Raw genomic sequence first — 19885 nt, forward strand, 5'->3', positions numbered from 1 at the left:
TGCCGCCCTCCGACTCTCTCGGACTGCCCCGGACAGGGGCCAAAATGCGGGGGACGGCGGGCAACTGAGAGCCCACAGACAGACGACTGCCCGCCTGCGCCAGAGCGCTGAGCGCTGACAGCCTCGGCAATTGTCGACCAATCGAGACAACAGCTCGGAATCTAAGCGTCTGTCATTGCATTCAAATTACATCTGTTCATCTGTTCTGGGATCCGGACAGCCTTCATTTTCAGGTCACAGAGTGAGACAGTAGTGTCTGAGAGATGTCTGAGAGAGAACCTGGTGCTTCGAGCACCAGCAGGGTACAGTCTATTGCACAACTCGAAGACAAATAACGGGACTGCAGACAGCGCGGGCTATTACACAACTAGCGACAACGACGAGGTAGACTTTCCATGTACAACACAAGCACAGCATGACATCAGACAAGCTAGGCACAACCAATATTCAAAATCACGACCACGAGATATGACAATGCGTAGGCGGCAGCGACGGGACTCAGCTGGATCCCGTGAACCACCCAACGAGTGAGTGCCAGTAGCTTTTGGAAGGGGAAGGGACACAGGGCTCGCGGCCCTGGGTAGAGTCTACGAGCATCTGGTCGTCGGACTCCTCCTTTACGACAGGATCAGGAGGAGGAGTGGACGAGGAGCCGGAATCCGTACGTCGCCTCTTGACCCTGGGCTGATCGGCAGGCGAGTCTGGCAGCCTGGGTATGCTGTAGGCCACGCCACCGTACGCCGGGACGTTCGACGGGCCATGTCTCGTCGCTGGACCACTCGCCACGGAACGAGACGGACCGGGCGTAGGCTGCCTAGGCCTGGACGTGGACGCCGATGGGCGGGAAGAACTGTGCGCGGAATGCCCGTGCGAGTGCGAGGAGGAGGACGATGCCGGGGGTCCCGACGAGCCAACGTGCCGCTGCATCCCCTGCATTGACGACCGGGGACGTCGGCGTTCTACCGTACGGCGATGAGGGCGGGGGGTTGGCCGGAGAGTTTCCATCGCGAGCTCTCTATGAACCTTGAGTGCCCCGCGGGGCGCGCGAGGGACGTCCGTCGCATGGTCATCCGCAACAGGTTCTTGCACAGGAGCTACCGGGGGTCCCGCGACAGGCGCCGAGTCGTCCAAAGGGAAATACTGCTCGTCGACATTGTCTGCAGACACCTCGTCCGCAGACGCAGAAGTAGACGCCTCAGCTCCAGGCGACGACGGCAACACCTCCACACCAGACGCTTCCCTCGGAGCAGGCACGCCTTCCTTGTTACCCTTGGCCTGTTTCGCCGACAACTTCTTGTGTTCCGCAGTGAGCCGGCGCACTTGCAAGTGCGGGAGGGCGTCGAACACGAAGGAGCCCAGGATCGCCCTCGGCTCATCCCGGCTGACGGGCAGCTTCGGCGGCCCGAGCTTGGGGGACAAGCACGGCTCCCGCTCGCCCGTCCAGTCCTTCCGTGTGGCAGGGAGCTTGCGGAATCGACGCACCCTCGCCGCTTTGAGGACCCGTGGCGCGCGGAAACGCAACCTCTCTGGTTCGGAGCCATGCGGCGCAGGCTCTAGTACTTCCCACTTCCTCGCCTTCACCACCGCCGTGTGCCGCCGCGCGTACTCCGACGGCTCGATCAGCTGGCAGTCTGCCTTGACGTTGAGGTATTCGCATGATTCTAATTCATCGTGCGGAGGAGGCCTCTCGTCAGGCTTCTCGTCAGAATCCTTGTCAGAATCCTGGTCGGGATCCTCGCCAGACTCCTCGTTGGACTTCGTCTTCAGACGCTTGCGAAGCGGTACGTGGGGATAGTCGTCGTACTCCTCCCGGCCGATGATCTTTTCTCGCCGGCGCTTTAGGGTGCCAAGGGAGATGGTCGTGAAGGGATGGCGGTCAGTGCCAGGACGCGCGAAGGAAGGCGGCAAGCAGTACTTGTCGTCCGTGGAGTACAGGTGTTCAAACCCTAGATCGTGTGCTGTCTTGCGGTTCGTCTCGCGGATGTAACGAACGCGCTCGACACCTATCCGGTTCTCCGTTGGAGGATGGCAGACGTAGTATCCTCCGCGGGCAGCGTGAGGCTTGAACGCGTAGTCAACGACTTTCACGTCCTTCGGCGGTTGGCTCGTAGTCGAGGAGGCACGAGGGAGATCCCCGCCCGCCCCGCATGCGATCACGGACGAGGTCGTTTTTTCGTACGGGTTCGATGGCAATGGCTCCAGGGGGGCGACCACTGCACCGTAGTCGCGGACGATGGGTCCTTTCGGCTTGCCTGAGGCTGAAGATGACGCAGGGGGTAGGTCGTAGCCGTAGTCATCGGCACCAACGGCGCGGCCGTCGCATGTCTTAGCAATGACCCTCGATGGGAACGGGTATTCGGTCGCCAAGGCAGCATCAGCCTCAGCCTCCCGTACGAACTGGCGGATCTCCTCCTGCGTATCCAGCCGTGTCAACGTCGGGCCGCCGACTTCGCCGGATTCAGTAGGCGTCCGTCTGCGCCTCCGGACGTAAACACCTCCGAGCAGTATAACTTCCAGCGCATCGTCCTCAGGCTCCTGTGGCGGACTTTTCGATTGACTGGACCCAGCGTGATGCTGGTTTGTGAACCACCACCGGTCATAGTTTGCTTGAGTTTCTACCAGCACGCTCTGGAAGTTTCGCACGGCCTCATCGACCTCCTCCTGCGTCTTTCCTGGAACGATGAATCTGCGTGGAGTGCGGTCGATGTCGTTGACCCAGTGGTCTGTCCAGAATGGTTCCGGGATGGGAGGATTGTCGAGGTCGTCGCCGGTATAGACTTCATCCTCCTCGACCGGACCATCCCATCTGCGTGCGAGGGCCATCCTGCGAAGTTTCGCTCTCTCCTGGTTTCGAAGCGCAATGGCACGAGCTCTCTCGCGTTTGTCGAGCTCGTACTTGCGCGCGTCGGCGTAGTCAATCTTGAACCTGACCTGACGCGCTTCCAGTTCCAGGTCGGCAGAGTTCGCATCGTAAATACCAACGACCGATATCGACCGCATCGAGCGGCTCGACTGGAAGTCCACGAGCTTCACGGTGCCATCGCCGCAGATGAGCATATTCTGGAGCTGCGGGTTGCCATGGAGAATGCCGCGTCTGTGTAGAGCGTCGTACGCCTCGACAACGCACGCTTTGAGGATGAAGGGCATGTCAGCAGAGGCATTCATCCAGAACGTCGGATGTGGCGGAGCCATATTCAGACTGACGCCGTCCACACTCCGGGTAACGTTGATGAGGGCTGGAACGACATTGCCTTGCAGCGAACGGAGATGGTCCGATGACTTCAGTAAGGCGAGCTAAAGAGGGGAATGAGCGAAGGAAGACTGAAAGCATACACCCACGAACCTCGCGGTAGAATCCACTCCACTGGTGATTCTTCTTCAGCGGCCAGCTGTGGGATGTCGTCAGGATTTTTCCACAGACTAAAGTTTGGGCTTTCTCACCTATGCGATAGCACAGACAATGGTCTGTCCGCGATCACACAGTCTCTCAGTGTGGCGGAACACGTCCCCGATACTGCAACGCCACATGAACAAACGAACACGAGCGAAAGGTGCCGAGACATACCACCGAGGTTCAGGATGGTCTTCACATCGACCATGGGTTTCTGTGCAGCGAAAGCCCAGTCACCGAAAGGGATGTAGAGTTGTGTTTCGAGGATGTTGGTGGAGACTTCGCCATTGCGCATTTTCCTCTTGCCCTTGACGCGGCGACGAGTTATGCGCACATTCTCCTCGTCAGAGGAATCATCTTCATCATCGACAACTGGCCTGTTTTTCCTCTGCCAGTCTACCATGGCAGACGAACGCTTGAGGCCGGGAACGGGAGCGGGGCGGAGGAGGTGAGCTTGTGGCGGTGGCGCACCCTCGAGTGAGTCTGGGTTGTAGGCCGCGGTCAAGACACGGTAGAATATGGTGAGTTCAGGAGAGTTTAGGTCAACCGTAGGCTGTGTCCACATGTGGTGGACATGTTGCGCATCGCCGTCGGCCATGGGTGGCGTTCCGACGCGTTAGAGCTGCCAAGGAGTTGTTCAACACGCGGTAAGACGCGTCGACTGAAGTATAGAGCGGGTTGAGGGCAGCGGCAGGGGGAGGGAAGATGACGGTAAAAGCGAAGGGACGCGAGGGGGGTTGGCCATGCTTTATCCAACATCGCCTTGTACTCTGGCCTCACTGTGATACAAGGGCTGCTTTACTCGATCGGGAACAAAGCAAGGACACAACCTTCCCACGTGGCCGGTGCCACTCGCGTGGCTTCTCCGCCGCCGGGGAGCGCCGGGTCCCCACTGTGGCTTCGGGCGCTTATCCACCGACTTTTGTCAATCGAGTTTCTCGACGCAGCGCCTCCTGAGCGAGTCGCAAACACTGTATGTAAGCTTTCGGTTCATATACCTGGCTTAATGATGCTACATAACGTATGGAATAAGGCCATACTAGGTCGAGCACCTAAGACATCTGCTTACACGTCGTTCTCACCAAGTTCTACCTCCCAAGGCTGCAATGGAAGTTCGGAAGCATGCCCCAGAACTAGAGGGCCGCACATATATTATACCATCGAAGAGACCGTAAAAATCAAGGCGACTTCTGCCACTCGTTCTCCCAAACCTATGTTGCGACCAATTTGAATTGGTGATGAAATCCTGAATGACTGAATGTCTAAGTCTCACCTCGAAGAATCGTCGCCTGTCGCCGACCCTGACACCACGGCAGCTTGTCAGGTCCAACTTCTGCAACCTCGGACATGCGTCGATGATGGGAAACAACCCAGCGCCTATGTAGGTCATGCTCCTCGATGAGCAAACGTCTAGATATGCATGAGGAGAGCCTGCTTACTAGTGAATCTTGTCCCAGCAACAGCCAGGTTCTCTAGGTCTGTGCAAGCGGAGATGAACGGCGCGGCGTCGTCATCCACTGTTGTATTATTGAGGAGGAGTACTTGGATCTTAGGAGGTCCGTCCGCCACGGTTTCCTGGAGCAATCCTTTGAGCTCGGCAGAGCGGAATGAAGGTATGCCCGACAAGTTCAAAATCTAAAACGACATTTCATTGCGGTTGACATGAGCGGAGATAGATTTTGCTCACCTTGCATTTCCGACCTACCCGACGAACGAATTCACCGACTACACTCTCTCGCCGTCCAGGACTGCCAGTCATGCCAAGCTTCATGTTGCCGACCAGATTGACTCGTTCGAGACGCGGGCATGATTCCAGTATATCCGTGAGATCACGGAGTGCTTCATCATTCAAGTTCATCGCAGAAAAATTCGCGATCGCGGCACTTGAGCCTTGGCCGCCCCCGAGGGCTCCGATGTTGAGCGTCGTAATGTCAGGGAACTGAGAGATGGCGGAGACTAACTCGTTACCAAACACCTTCGTGGAGGTGAGAGACAGCTTCTCCAGGGGCTTTCCACGTAGCAGGTGCCCTAAATGGTGGACCAACGTGAATGAAAGGTCCACCCGTCGCAGATTCGGGCAGACGCGCATGAAGGGAAACAGAGCGTTGTCGCTCAGGAACGTCTGGCGTAGCTTGAGGGTGTGCAGATTGGGTAGCTGGAAGTCTTGATCGTCTTTGAAGGTGGCGGTCAACTTTCCGAATGCAGCGTCGGTCTGCATGGTGTTATGTATAACGCACAAATAGATTTTACTGAAAGCAGCGGGACGAACCCAACTAGATATCCCTGCTACCTTCAATACCTCCAAGTCTCCGCAGGCTGATAGTATGGGTACCACGAAGGCTGGGGTGATAGCCGTGTAGCTGAGATTCAGCGCGGCCAGTTTGGGGCACGTCTTGGCCACGACGTTGCACGTCTTCTCACCAACCTTGGAGCAACCCCTGAGATTGGTTAATGAACTATCGATCAGTCTTCAGATGACCAAAACTCAACTTACCTCAATACGAGTACGCGCAAACCGGGCAGTTTCGAGATGATAGAAGCAAACACGGTATCGGCCTCCTTATCGAAGTCTGTAAGATGTAGTTCTTGCAGTTCCGACCCAAAAGGAGAGTCGCGTATCGCCGCCAAAGTACGTCTATTGACTCCCGGGAGGCTTCTGTCAAGAACGATGGCTGGAGGGCGAATGAAGTTCTGACAGCGAACGCAGTAGTATCAATATCCTGAAACTTGGAAAAGAAGCGACAGCTCGGACGCACTGTAACTATGAGTTCGTCATTGAGTAGTTGTGGGCACGTCAACTTGAGCGCGGAGAAGACCCTCTGAGCGAGAGGATCCGGGAGGACCTTCAATAAGGAGCGCGCGTTCTCCCAAACCGGAGGGTCTTCTGAAATTCTCTTGAGGCTGTCAGCGAATACTCGAATGCAGAGTACAGTCAGTGATGGGATTGATTGAGGCAGTAGGGACCGTGTGGACAGTGCCGTCGCGGTGGGTGCGCTTGCTTGCGCCTGTGCGGCGGATACTCTGTCGTCCTCTGTCGGTTCGCCGATAGCACGACGTCGTTTAGTAGGCCGGGTCCCACGATGTCCTCCAGCACTCATGACGAGATTATCTGTGCGTTAGAGACAAGACTACTTTGGTGGAGCAATCAGCAGAGAGAGACTGCAGGTACGACTGGGCGCGATGCCACCGGCGCGATGGTGGTTCAGTTCCAAGTTCCGATCATGATGATACTTACAGTGACGAAAGGTCCGAGATCGAGATCGCGGGGAAGATCGTCGTAGATCTCGGGTTCGCGGTAACTTATTATGTAAGTTATGTACTTGGTAACTTATGCAGCTGGGAGGATGAGGAATTCGCTCATCGGACGCCTCACGTTCACTAGTACTGCTGAAACGATGCACAGTTTCCAGTCAGAGTCTGACATTATCGAGGAAACCATTATATCCGATGCGTAGGATGTAGAATTCAACACCAGATGTCCGGAGTAGCAGTACAGTAGTCCGCGAGTTTAAATGTTGAAGTCCCACAGCACCCTTGAATTATCCACGCGGCGAACTGTACATATGCTTGTCAGTTACGCTATATATACCAACTCATGACGTATGCATGAAGAAGCAGTCCAAGTGAACAGACTGCAGACCGTTCTACAGAGCTGAAGACAGCAGGGTGAGTATGTCAGATACCAGAATGAGATGCTTGAACGCGTACCAGTTCCCGGCCACTGGCCACCGACCCGAAGTCCCCATAGCCAAAATGCACCGAGAACAGCGCCCAGTGGTGCAACGGTCATCCTCCATAGGATGCGCTCGAACAGACCAGGACCATTGGCTATGGCCGTACTGACTCCTCCGGTGAAAGTTAAGGTCGCGACCGGTAGGTACACGATTAGCTGAAGCAAGTTCAATGGCGCCGGGAAGCTGTATGGTGCAGAGTATCGCACGACCGTGCGGATGAAGAACCGCCGAGCCTCCAGGCCAATCGATTTTGAGCATCGGTCCCAGGGGTTGGAAGATGGTCGTGATGCAAGGGATGGGTAGACCAGGACCAGCATGACCAGAGAGCACACCATGAGAAGGAACAGGACGGCGAAGAGCGAGAGGAAGGCCACCCTTGATTCAATAGGAGCGGGTGCAAAGGGTGTTCCCAGGGAGTCTGGGAATAGGTCAGCCAGTGACGTCGACAGGAGGAACAGGGAGAGTAACAGGGCAGGAAGGAAGAAGGTGACGGTCGGGATGAACACGCGAGAGATGCCGTGTAGTATGAGGACGGAGCGAGGTAGGATGATCTCTGCTGGAAACAGATGTAGGGGGCTCGTTGACATGGGGAGGTGCAGGCCGATAATCATCCATGAGAATGCAAAGAGCAATATCCCGTAAGCGACGTCGTCAGGGCAAGGCACTTGCGGCAGATGCGAAGTGAAAGCGCCCAGTACAAGGATGTAGGGTATGACTGTGAACGCGGGCCGGACGGAGAGCTTTGCAAATGAGTAGAGCATCAGAACAAACTCGCGGACGTCTGGAGATGTACTGAGCATGGTTGGGTCCACAGGATGTGTTGGTGGAAGGATGAGGAAATGCGCGAATATCGCCATGTATGCAAGAAGTATGACAAGGTCTACTAGGTGCATCACTCTGCCCTGTACGTCAGAAAGGTGAAAGGCTTCTAGAGCATAGATTACGAACCTCGGAGTGCAGAGCGCGTCGTATCTATGCGCCAAGCGTGTTGAGGGAGAAGCTTCGTCCTCGTCCTGGATACGCCCTCGCTTCCACACTCTCCTGATGCTGAGGAAAACCACAGGATGAGTCAGAAGATCCTCTAGCGCAGAATAGCTGGAGAGGAAGTCCACCACTGAATTCAGACGATGAGCATCCTCTGGCCAGTATGCCCGTGATTTGAGCTCGCACCTCTTTTTGACCGACACTCTTCCTTTTCATAAGGGAATGACGTCCAGAGCGCACGCTCAACTGCCGCTTCCGACTGGCATTGTGCGAGAAAGGCGGCCCATATACTGAGTAGCCGCTGATCGAGGAGATACAAGTCTTGTGTTTGCTGCTGCTGCGCTTGCCATATTTCTAATACATCGCCGCGAGGTTGCTTTCTGATTTGAGCATTGTACCGAGCGTACAGAAGGACAAGGAGGGAGAACGCAATCTGTTCTGCGCGCGACCGGACCTGTGCAGGACAGATGTCCACGTCTGTACAAGACGCGATCCCCTTGGCTAGGACTCGGAGGATCACCGGCTCGAGGAGAGGCAAGGCATTGGTGGGTTGAGGCATCTCTCTGGGCGGAAGGAGCGCGGTGGTCTCTGTAGGCTGGGCATCGGTTGCGCCGTTCTCGACGTCGTCCATGGTAGGAGGAGGGGGAGGAGGACCGTAGCTACTGCTCACTATCCGCTCACGTGGGACGCGTCGCGCGGGCGCCTAAGTAGACATCATGCTCGAGCGCGACGCGGACAGCATCGCCCGGCGTTTGCGCGCGAGCTGCGCTCACACCCGACCATCACCATGTCAAGCGTGAACCAGCCCCTCCTTCAGACAATCGAGCCCGATGAGGTAGAGCAGCCTCTCGCTGTCAATGCCCCGACGACCCCCAGACCTCTTGCTGGTGCCCGCGCACCCAGCCAACAAATGGCGACTAATCCGGGAGATGCAGAGTCGGGTGAGTGATGGCGGGTCCTTTTCTATGCTGGCTTCGCTGAGGCCTGCGTTGCGGCATAACAGGAATAGCAGGTATCTTCCGACAAGTACGCGTCCCACTAGTTCGAAGGCGACTGTCCTCATAGCCCGCTAGTCAGCTCACCCCGTCGTCCTCTTCTTCCTCTACCTTTTCCGAATAGCAGCCATAGCAGTGTATCTGTTGTGTGGCTTCTTCACCAAAGAATTTGTCGTCTCGGTATTTCGATTTCTGCAGGATTTGTATCTACTCGTCCTGACATGTTCGCAGACGGTTCTCGTCGTAGTCCTACTTGCCATGGATTTCTGGAATTGCAGGGTATGTACCACGTCTTGGATGGCATGTCATGGCTGTTTGACACAGGCGCCACAGAATGTTGCAGGGCGTATCTTGGTGGGCCTCCGATACTGGAACCAGGTCGACGAGGATGGGGAGAGTTACTGGGTCTTCGAAAGCCGCGACGTGCGTATCGCAACATACGTCACTAGCCTGTGCACACGCCCTGATGCTTTGCTATAGCCATCTCGCCCTGCAAACCCCATTGATTCCAAGTGAGCTCTTCTACATTCTTACAGCGTGGTTCCCGACTGACGGTGATGTTGCAGGATGTTTTGGGTAGGTGTCAGACAGGCGCGTACCTTGTAGTCCACTCATTGTGTGCTGTCATAGATCGCTCTATATGCGTTCCCCCTGCTATGGCTGGCATTGTTAATCGTATCATTCTTGAAGTTCAACCTCTCGTACGTTGACTCGTTCACATGCCTGTTAGCCCAAACTGATCAAAACATGAAGATTTATTCCCATTGTCTTGCTTGCGTTGATCTTCAACGTGAGCAATGCGGTCGGTTTCACCTACGCGTGCGTAGCATACCTCACGCAATTCTCATCCAAGTACTTACCAGTCTCGCATCATAGTGACCGCGATTCGAAGGAAAGGTGGGCAAAGGCTTCGTCCGCCTGGAACATTGGTATGGGTGGCATTGGAGGGCAGCTGCTCGGCGGCGTAGTGAAGAACAGCGTCGGGCGGATATTCAAGTAGTGTGTAGCGTACTCCACCCTTACTTCATATCACCATCCTCTGTCACTGCGAGCTAATTTCTACTTGCATTTCTTGCTCGCTGCCCGCTCTGCGGAGCGGCTAAGTGCGTGTCTACTAACAACAAGGCGGGGCGAAGACGAAGGGATGCAGAGATGCGGTGAGCGAGGGGGCGTAAGCGTCACGGGGCGTGTGCGGCTACTGGTACAGACACGACGATGCGAGGCGTGAAGTCCGGTCTGACGAAGTAAGTAAGGATGGAAGGATAAAATAATGCAGGTGGATGGATGGCCGGGGTCCCAATTCCATGTGCAGCTATGATACAGAACGACACGACGTGAATGGCGAATGGTCCGAAATGCAGAGGTGCGGAAGGTGAATGCGGCGCGCAGAACGGAACAGACGGACGGAGGACGTAGAGACATGCCATGGCAACGGGTTGGGTGGCGCAAGCCTCGAGCTTACTTGCCCAGGCCGCCGATCCAGCCTCGTGCGTCAACACGAGAAGAGGCGACCGTGGGTGTCGACGGTGGAGGAACACCGATGAAAGACCGACGACGACCGTCAGCCTTGAAGGACGACACACGGGGCGTTGCCAAGGGAGGGAAAGGGTACGAGGCGTTAGACGTTAGCGTCATGGTGGAGGGGGTACGCGTGGCGAGGGTGGGAGAGGGAGGGAACACAAAGAGCATCTGGGAAGGCGTAGATACTGCGGAGGTAAGTTTTGGTCTGGAGGGAGGCTGGACCTTGATACGAAGGTTCGCCGGGGGTGCGGTAGGTTTGCGAGCGTCGGCGCGAGGGCGACGAGTGTTGACAAGCGGTAGAGATGGGGGCGAGTTGACTGGGATGATGGGCGACGACGGGACAGGCGGCAAGATAGCTAGGTTGGGCGGCCGACGGGTCCGGGCCTTCGACAGCGGTCGAGGCGTCAGATCGAAGTTTGCTCTGATAGCGGTCGCAGGAGGGGGCAGGTTGAAACTCGACTTGTGGTGAGGGGCCGAGGGAGGCATCCGCAAGGCGGGCATCTGACGCGCAGTGAGGAACCCTGACGACGGCTGCTCACCAGAATCCTTCCGTGATCGCGAGCCTTCGTCCTCCGTGGGCTCCGCGCTGGAACAGCCTGTGCCCTCGCTACTCTCGTCAAACCCACCACCCACGCCCAACAGCTCTGCCTCCTCGTCCTCCTCCACGAGGTTTTCACTCAGCAGACTGCTGCCAGTCATGACGCTGGCGATCGAGCCTGCACGCTTGCGTGATATGTATCTGGATCTCCTTGGGCATGATCCAGATGAACTCATGGAAGACATGGACGATTTGCGTGCCATCAAGCGGTCTTCCATGGCCTGGTCCAGCGCCCTTGCTTCCCGCATAATCTCAACGCTTTCCCTATCATCGTCGGTCGTAGCCTGATCCATCAGCAAGCGCTGACGACTCCATTCCGCTTCGGAGGGAGATTGGTCAAGCGACGCCGGGGAGCTGGTGCCGGCTTTCAGCGTGCGTTCATAGTCTAATAGCTGATAAATAAGGCTGTGTCCATGGCGCACAACGTGAGTATACGTCACACGGAACGTGAAGATCAGGGACATACGACATGTTGGGCCCAATAGCATTGCTTTTCTCCTTTACGAAGTCGTAGGCACCCTGCATACCCTTGAGCGCCCAGACATCGCAGGGCACGTTGGGGGATCGTTGTACGGCTGCGCGCATGACCAGGGCGATAACCAAGGTTGCAGAACGCGAAACACCACATTGACAGCTATAATGAACGTGAGACCATCGATCGATGAAACGGGCTTGAAGGTTACATACTGAATCAACACGCCGTCTCCACGTTCAAGAGCCCGATCGACAAAAGCGAATGCGGCTGGGAAACCACTATGTACAAGGTCCGCCTGGCCGTGCGACCAATGCAGCTTGAGATAATGCATCGCAGGCCTGCCACTGGGTACGTGAGCGGGATAGAATGTCGACTCGGTATCACCTCCAGTCGAGCTGAGGTCGGGCGTCGACATGAATGCGCGATGTGGCTTCACTGAATCGAACACGGTAGAGACCTCCTTCGCCACATTAAGGATCGACTTGATACCGCGTTCCATAAGACCTCTCCAATCGCGGACGTTGTCCTCAGAACCGAGCCAGATGCCCGGGAGGATCTGCACGGGTCCATCATGGTACGGGGCAGAGCCGAGGTTCTGGTCCTCCTCGCCTTTTCTCCGTAGAGAGGTTGCGGGGACAGGGGCGGGGAGGGAGACGATCGAGAGTCGCCTCTGCGGCTCTACGGCATGGCTGTCCGTGGACAGCAGGGAGTTGGTCGAGGACTGGGCGGAGGGGAGGGTGAGGGACAGCTTCTTCATATTCCGGGAAGTCCGAGGCTTGCTGGGGTTAGGAAATACAAACGAGTCAGAGTCAGAAGTTGCAGAGGAAAGTCCAGAGGCGGAGGCGGAGCTCTCGCTCTGTACCAGCGCTACGTCGGAGTTGACGGCTGGGGTGTCAATGCGAAGGGAAGTCGGGGGACCCCTTCTCCGCTGCGTGGCGGAGGGGAGGGACCGCAGGGAGGATGGAGGACGAGGGGTCGCTGAGTCCATGCTTTTGAGTTGGCTCGACACGCCGGCGTGTGCGATAGCGCTGTAGGGTGAAGGAGAAGATCACACGGAAACGTGTGACGAGGCAAGGACCCCGAGACGGAAGAAAATAAAGAAAAAAGAAGAGGGGGGATCCCCAGCAGCGTTAGAGGACGGACGGGGAGGGAAAATGAGGAAGAGTCGGGGAGGGCGGCATCCAGGGCTGGCTGGGCATAAGTAGCAGTTCAACTGTGAGAGTCGGCTCCGTATTTGTGCGCGCCCACGTGGCTGTCCGGTTTCCAAACACCCCCGCGTCGCACAGAAGATCGGTAAATTGGAAACTACGCCCCTACGGAAATAGCCGCCGACCGTAGTCCGCGCCTGCCTAATATGGCAAGTGCACTTTTGCCCGCTGTTTTGTGGCAAAGCTCGACACTTGTGCACTGTATTCTGATGTATAGACACCATGAACTTCCTGAAGAGTGGCTGAAAATCATCCAATCACCGTAGGAGACTGTATGGGTCCAGTACAACACTGTGTGCATGCCGTCACAGGCTGTTGCGCGCAGAGCGCCCGCGTCACACACGTGACAGCTGCCATGACATGTCCCAAAGCGGACAGTCACAGTTCAATTTTGACTTGTCTGTCCGTTGTGCCCTCAAGCGGCCTCGTCCATCGCAGTAGTAATTGCAATAACAGGGAAATACAACCAGGAGTGAACACTGAGAATCGAGTACGGTGGTATACTTAGGGTAGCGCGAGTGTATACGGTACAGTTACGTAAGCATGTGGCGGGCCTGCCCTTTATGCATACTTACTTACCATCTCACTGAGTCACCGTTCCACCTACCGCCGCCCAAATACTAGTGGTGGTATCTGCTCGCAAATCCTCTTCATTTGCGATGCGTGCAGCAGTGAGAAATGCTGCAAGAAGGGCGGGATATACGCGTGTTGTGTGTGTGACAGGATGGTCACGTGCGCGTACGGTCCGTAGTGCGGTCCGGACCCGTAGGGGCGTACTTTCCATTTTCGATATGTCCTCGCGTCGCAGCGCCCGCCACACTAGCGCCCGCTTCCCGCTTTGTACTTGGGCGCGTGCGGTGCTCGGCGCCTGTGGCCGTCGCCATGCACGCCTGCCACCTCCGCGGCCGTAGCGAGATCCGCCCGCTTCATAGTCCCCTGCGTCCACCCGCGAGCACTCGCCGCACCCGCGATCGTCTGTCTCGACGGCGCGTGCCTCCACTGCGCCCACATGGCGCCTGCGTTACCAGGCGTTACCGCAACGTCGTTACCGCCAGCTTTAGTACCGCGCCTGAGGGTGCGAGTCGACAGTCGATCTCGATTCTCAAACATGATTAATATCCAACTGACGCCTCGATCCGGCGCACCGTGCAAAGCGTCGGATGACGGCCATATAGCGGATATCAACCGCTCATTCAATCTAATTTAATTGCAGCAGCCTACCGCGAGAGCACCTCTGCCGCGGAGTGGCTCGTGCTCGCCCTGTTGCCTGCACCCGATGCTCCCCGGTGCTCCCCTCGGACCCGGTCCTCTTCTGCAGCTCCCAAGCAGCTCCTTCACTTCGGTCCTTCGAGTTCCAGATGACTCCTTGCCACGCCGTTCCCCGTCCCTCTCGGACTGAGTAACCCCGCTATATCGGGCACTTGGCACTCAGATCATATCGCGGTTGCTCTTCCAAAATCTTGAAGAAGCCTCAAAGAAGCCTGGTATGTTACTGTTCGTCACGCCGATGGTGAGCATTTGCTACCACTGCTGCTGCGGGCAACCGCCGCCTCGTCTAGCCATGTATCTCGGGTCAGCACGGCTCGCCGGCTTGCAACCCGCATTGGAAGGAGCCAAAGCCCCGTTGGGCCAAGCCAGCTGACTTACCCATCGCTATATTCCTGAGCAACTCGCACAAGCGACCTAACTCGAGGTCGACTCCACATCCCCTTGGTGAAGACGGCGTTGACAAGGCTGTCCAGTCACTGTCAAAGCATGGGATATGCATGACCTCAACGGCACTTGGGAGCCGGCGTGTAGAGGGCAACTCGCGTAGGTGGGTCTATATTTTGAAGGCAATGCGGGTGGCCTGTTCACAGCAATCGACTGCGTGCATAGGCGTATGCTGGAGGAACCAACACGTCGCTTCTTTCATCTGCGACACAATCTCGGTCAAGCCTCAGGGTACGCGGGTGCATATGTTTTCTGGCAGATGGCATGTTATAGACTCGTCGCGTGGGGTCGACTTGCTACGTAGTAGCGTCGCTATAATTTTCCACTACTGTCGCCGCAGGAGCGAGCATGTGTGCTTCAAGTTGTCGCGCGTCCAGTCGGGATGACCCAACTGCTACTCACGTTAGCTCACTATGTGCTTCGACTACCCTGTCTGCACCTCTCAGAGTGCTAGCTATGTGGGCGCTGCAGAGTAAGCTCTATGACACGACGGCGAAACCGTATACAGTAGGCCCGAAGATGCAGAGTCCGGACCTGTCTGAGCGTCTTCGTAGTATTTACCGTCCCAACCCCAACGACTGGGATCGTGCGATTCCCGCTTCCAAGCACTGTGATGCCCAATAGCCTCCAGTGGGCCTACTTAACGTCCTTCATCGGCACCTTCTCCTCTCTCCTCTTCATCTCTTGGTTCATCAACGGGAAGCTCAAGGAGGCCGGCTACGACGTTTCACGCCTGATCCTCATCGGTCTACCACCCAAGGAAGGTACAATGTCGGCGCAAGATAGCTCGTACAGCTCGTCGCCCGCGCCGGCGGGTCTCTTAGGAGGGAATGCGACGCAGTTGCTTGCGTTGGCTTTGGCTTTGGCGACGAGTGCATGGATCTACAAAAAGTTCAGTGCCGCCCAGAGTGAGTGCCACGCTGTCAGATACCGCTGCCGCCAGCTCAGCGACCACAACCCATAGAGAAGAAGCCTGTGCTCGACTCAACAAAATGGCAGGAGTTCCCGCTGAAGGAGAAGATACAGATCTCTCCGAACACTGCTATGTGGGTAGCGAAGGCTTCGAGATGGGTTGCGCGCTGACTGAGGTGAATACAGCTACCGTTTTGCCCTTCCCCAGCCAGACGATGTCCTCGGCCTGCCCATTGGCCAGCACATCTCTGTCTCTGCTGAGATCAACGGGAAGGACATCATGCGTAGCTACACGCCGACGAGCAGCGATGACAACCGGGGTCACTTCGACTTGCTCATCAAGGTGCGTCCCGAGACTGGCATGTGCCGCAAATTCCCCTTGCTGACGTCCCGCCGCAGTCGTACGAGAAGGGCAACATCTCCCGCTACGTCTCGCTCCTCAAGATCGGCGACAACGTCCGCGTCAAGGGTCCCAAGGGCCAGTTCACGTACAAGCCGTCGCAGTGGCGCGTCCTGGGCATGATTGCTGGCGGTACAGGCATCACGCCCATGCTGCAGGTCATCCGCGCGGCGCTCAAGAACCCGAACGACCACACGTCGCTCAACCTCATCTACGCGAACGTGAACTTCGATGACATTCTGCTCAAGAAGGAGCTCGACGAGCTCGCCGCGACGCACCCGACCCGCTTCAAGGTGTTCTACGTGCTCAACAACCCGCCCGAGGGCTGGACTGGCGGCGTCGGCTTCGTGTCGAAGGACCAAGTCGAGAACTGGATGCCCGCGCCGAATGCGCATAACGACATCAAGATTATGATGTGTGGTACGTGTGTGTGCCGTGACTGAGATGACGTGGTACTGAGGGTGTGGTACAGGACCGCCGCCAATGATGACTGCTATGAAGTGGGCATCATCTGTTTAACCACTCGTATTTCAACTGACAGTTCATAGGAAACACCTAGCGGAACTCAACTACTCAGCTCCTCGAACTGTCAGCAAGCTCGACGATCAGGTGAGTAACCCCTCAAATGGGCTGGGACATGGATGCTAACTCCTGCGTAGGTCTTCATCTTCTAGGGTATTCTCGCGCATTCGGTGGCGTCTGGGTGTTCTCTTGGATATAGAAGTCTTCGGGTATGATCATATACATATTGCTAATGCACGAGTGCTCTTTATTCGCGATTTTATGTGGTCGTGAGTGTGACGTGGGTGAGGACATAGCCTTCCGTTGAGTTCACGGACCGAGCATGGGGACTGTGTTTGGGGTCACAGTCCCCAACGCAGCGAGCCTGGCTCGCCTCCAATTCCGGAAGGCGTCCTTCCTATGATCGTGATGATAACGGCTCACAACGTCAGGTGGTACATGAGGCGTGTACACGGGCGTTTCTGTGCCTTCAGATCTCAAACCGTATATCAGTCGTTGTATCCTTACCGCGTATACAAGCACAGCCAGTACCAGCGTGGCAGTGTAAGTCTTTCGTTCACTCGGTTCTGTCTGCAGGATGCTGACCGTCGCATCGAACATCCCGTTAGTCACGCCAGTACTGCGTAGGGGTGCGCGCCTTCACCTGCGGTAGCAGCTCCACCATCTATGTCCTCCGACAACTCCCATCCCTCATTTCCGCCGAATTCGGACACGGACATCGTGCTCTGCTCCAGAGACGGTGTATCCTTCTGCGTTCGCTCCTACATCCTGAAGTCATCATCGGGCTGGTTCAACAGACTACTCACGGACCCCAAAGATGTTCCCAGACTTGCTCCAAACGAACCTATCCGTATGCCAGAAGAAGCGGCCGTCGTTGCAGGGCTGCTCAAGACCGCGTTCTCGATGGAGATGCCCCCCGTCGACTCCACCGAGCTATTGCTAGACATCCTGCGTGCGGCGGAGTACTACGAGATGCCCGCTGCGATTATGCTCATCCGCGCATGCCTCACCTCCGACGTATCGAAGGTCTCTCCTATACGTGTTTATGCCATCGCATGCGAGCGCGGCTGGCAGAGGGAAGCGGAGTGGGCGCTAGCGAGGACGATACACATGGACCTCTGTGCGCCCGAGGTCGCTGAGCAGCTCGTCAAGCTCGACGGCTCTGCGATCATGAAGCTCTTTGTCCTGCAGCGCAGGCGGAGAGACGCGCTGCGGGAGAAACTCGACGACAGCAGCGTGTACGACAAGGGGAACGTGGCCCCTCAAGTCTGTCCGAGATGCGACAGGAATATCGGGAGCAACCCCTGGTTGGCGCTCAAGTCGTGGTGGTTATCGAGGGCCGAGGCGGTCCCCGTCAGCATCGAGGATATCGATTGTCCTGAGGTCCAAGTGGCCGCCGAAGCCAGTTGTCCGAATTGTCGCGAGACGCTCTACGATGCAACACATACGAGAACGAATCTCCGCGCTATGGTGAAGTCCCTACCAAGCAAACTCGAGGTACGTATTCCATCAGTGACATGGCTGTCTAACTGACATAGTGCATCCATTTTGTGCATTGTGGCCCAGGACGATCCATGACCAGACGCTGAGTACATGACAAGGTCCCGATTCGCAGAGTGCTAAGCAGAGGTATTCATTATCGTTCTCTGTGTTGATAACCGGATCCCTATACATACCCCGGACATACGCCTGAACGTTGATCCTTTCGAGGCTGTACCTTCGAGGCTGCGCCGAAGACTGTCAGTATAGACAGACTTCGCTTCCCATGGCTACTTGGTCACGGGTTATGTTTTGGCGAATTGGTGCGCTTCGATTATGGAGATGGTATGCCTACACAACACCTGCATGATGGGTCGTTGCTCCACAAACAGCACTTTACGACACCGTGACCACATCATCAGAAAGTAGTCAGCCAGAGACCTGGATTTGGCTACGAACGTCAACGCCCCGGTCCCAGAGGACTAGGGTCCGGATCATCGACAAGGTGATCCACAGTCAATGCGCTGCACACTGCATACGTCAATCCGATTAGCTGCACTGTGTGGTACAGCCTGACTGGGTAAAGTACCTACTCACGAGATTCTTCGTCTTGAGCGTCAAGCTCACCTGGACCACCACGTTGCATGGGCGTGGCTGTACAGACTTTTATCATTTCATCTCATGCAGCAGCTATGGTACTTAAGGATGCTCGTCAAGGCAACATCGCTCGGTATCAGACCCTTCGCTTCTCGCGGACCCGAGTCTGTTATCCCGCAACGGTCGGAGGTCGTTTGACTTCCTGGACCGCACTCTAGTCCCTGCTGGCCTGTCAGTGCGTATATCTTGCTCTAGAAGCCTCTACTATCTCGTTTGCGTTCTGATTCTCACGTCTAGTCCATACCGCTGACGCGCTGCGATGGATGCCCCAGACTCTGGAACTGTTTCGGTGAAAGTTGAAGAAGATGCAGCCTCACCTACCTACCATCCTGCTTACCCGGCGTCGCCTGACACAGACATCACACTGCGATCGAGCGATGGAACGCTATTCGCCGTGTCGTCACTGCTCCTGAAGTTGACGTGGGGCTTCTTCAAGGCAATGTTCAGTCTACCCAAGGAGCCTGCATCACCGAACGGTCCGGAGCCCATCTCCATGCAAGAGAGCGCAGAAGTCATCGCCGGGCTGCTGAACTTATCGTTCCGACTTGGACAACCCCCGCTCGACTCAATCGACACGCTCGAGACCTTACTGCGCGCCGCAGAGAAGTATGAAGTGACATCGGCGGTGGTCATGATACGGTCTGCGCTTACATCTCCTGTTCTTGAGGCGTCCCCGATCCGCATCTACGGGATTGCATACGAACATGGGTGGTACAAGGAGGCGACATGGGCTTCCTCGAAGACCCTGACACTCGACCTATGCTCTTCGGAGGCGGTGTCAGACCTCTCGCGCACAGACGGTGCTGCCATAATGAAGCTTATGACTCTGCACCGCAACAGGAGAGACCTTCTCCGGGCACGCCTCGATGACAATGACCTCTTCCCCTATGCGACCACCGCGCAGATAGTCTGCTATTCTTGCGATGAAGACGTCGATAATAGCCCATGGCAGCTCATGAAGTACAACTTCGTCTCGCAGATGGAGCGCGACGGCATCTCCGTGGATTACCTTGATGGTACAGTCCTAGAAGACATCGTTGATGCGAAGTGTCCGCGGTGCAAGAGGAAGATATACAACCCAGTCATGGTGAGGAAAGGGCTACGGGATGCCATCCGAGAGCTGCCGGCCAAGGTCGAGGTGAGTTGCCTCGTCGCATGCATGTTGTTCTGACCTGAAATCCATCTTGCAGTTCCCGGAGGCGAAGACACCGCGAACGTGATGACGGGCCCTCGTCCATATCGGGATTGGTATACGGGGCGATGGGCTTCGAGGGCGGTATGCCTCGGTTGGGATGG

At 56.4% G+C, this 19885-nt stretch overlaps 7 protein-coding genes across 7 annotated transcripts; 4 read left to right on the forward strand and 3 right to left on the reverse strand.

The window, feature by feature from the left end:
• Positions 1–268: 268 nt before the first annotated feature.
• On the reverse strand, positions 269–4199 carry C8Q71DRAFT_762776 (uncharacterized protein). Its single transcript, XM_047923948.1, has 4 exons — positions 3566–4199; positions 3442–3514; positions 3344–3389; positions 269–3294 (listed from the first exon to the last, which is right to left on the reverse strand). Exons 1-4 carry the CDS (start codon positions 3987–3989, stop codon positions 499–501), a joined length of 3339 nt encoding a protein of 1112 aa, XP_047777993.1. The 5' UTR covers positions 3990–4199; the 3' UTR covers positions 269–498.
• A 370-nt stretch (positions 4200–4569) lies between these two features.
• Positions 4570–8740, reverse strand: C8Q71DRAFT_709004 (RNI-like protein; the record flags this gene model as incomplete). The annotated part of the gene is made up of 10 exons (XM_047920660.1): positions 4570–4602; positions 4665–4768; positions 4831–5026; positions 5079–5582; positions 5661–5829; positions 5886–6082; positions 6148–6500; positions 7151–7865; positions 8034–8239; positions 8296–8740. 10 exons carry the CDS (start codon positions 8738–8740, stop codon positions 4570–4572), a joined length of 2922 nt encoding a protein of 973 aa, XP_047777994.1.
• A 156-nt stretch (positions 8741–8896) lies between these two features.
• C8Q71DRAFT_858480 (DUF846-domain-containing protein) lies at positions 8897–10104 on the forward strand (the record flags this gene model as incomplete). Its single annotated transcript, XM_047927525.1, has 10 exons — positions 8897–9050; positions 9113–9135; positions 9183–9284; positions 9336–9383; positions 9438–9527; positions 9585–9616; positions 9671–9680; positions 9735–9805; positions 9858–9923; positions 9981–10104. The coding sequence occupies 10 exons, from the start codon at positions 8897–8899 to the stop codon at positions 10102–10104; spliced, it is 720 nt and encodes a 239-aa protein (XP_047777995.1).
• A 458-nt stretch (positions 10105–10562) lies between these two features.
• C8Q71DRAFT_708996 (uncharacterized protein) lies at positions 10563–12686 on the reverse strand (the record flags this gene model as incomplete). The annotated part of the gene is made up of 3 exons (XM_047920659.1): positions 10563–11628; positions 11690–11857; positions 11911–12686. The coding sequence occupies 3 exons, from the start codon at positions 12684–12686 to the stop codon at positions 10563–10565; spliced, it is 2010 nt and encodes a 669-aa protein (XP_047777996.1).
• Positions 12687–15095: 2409 nt separating this feature from the next.
• C8Q71DRAFT_88180 (NADH-cytochrome b5 reductase) lies at positions 15096–16830 on the forward strand. The gene is made up of 8 exons (XM_047928489.1): positions 15096–15126; positions 15174–15527; positions 15584–15665; positions 15718–15874; positions 15931–16351; positions 16404–16431; positions 16480–16540; positions 16591–16830. Exons 2-8 carry the CDS (start codon positions 15233–15235, stop codon positions 16603–16605), a joined length of 1059 nt encoding a protein of 352 aa, XP_047777997.1. The 5' UTR covers positions 15096–15126; positions 15174–15232; the 3' UTR covers positions 16606–16830.
• On the forward strand, positions 16662–18418 carry C8Q71DRAFT_88673 (uncharacterized protein). The gene is made up of 3 exons (XM_047928578.1): positions 16662–16996; positions 17062–17950; positions 18036–18418. Exons 2-3 carry the CDS (start codon positions 17120–17122, stop codon positions 18048–18050), a joined length of 846 nt encoding a protein of 281 aa, XP_047777998.1. The 5' UTR covers positions 16662–16996; positions 17062–17119; the 3' UTR covers positions 18051–18418.
• Positions 18419–18848: 430 nt separating this feature from the next.
• Positions 18849–19760, forward strand: C8Q71DRAFT_709377 (uncharacterized protein; the record flags this gene model as incomplete). The annotated part of the gene is made up of 1 exon (XM_047920676.1): positions 18849–19760. The coding sequence occupies one exon, from the start codon at positions 18849–18851 to the stop codon at positions 19758–19760; it is 912 nt and encodes a 303-aa protein (XP_047777999.1).
• Between the last annotated feature and the right edge of the window lie 125 nt (positions 19761–19885).

The sequence above is a fragment of the Rhodofomes roseus genome (genome assembly GCF_022264815.1).
Source record: "Rhodofomes roseus strain CIRM-BRFM 1785 chromosome Unknown C8Q71scaffold_12, whole genome shotgun sequence".
Classification (NCBI taxonomy): Eukaryota; Fungi; Basidiomycota; class Agaricomycetes; order Polyporales; family Fomitopsidaceae; genus Rhodofomes; species Rhodofomes roseus.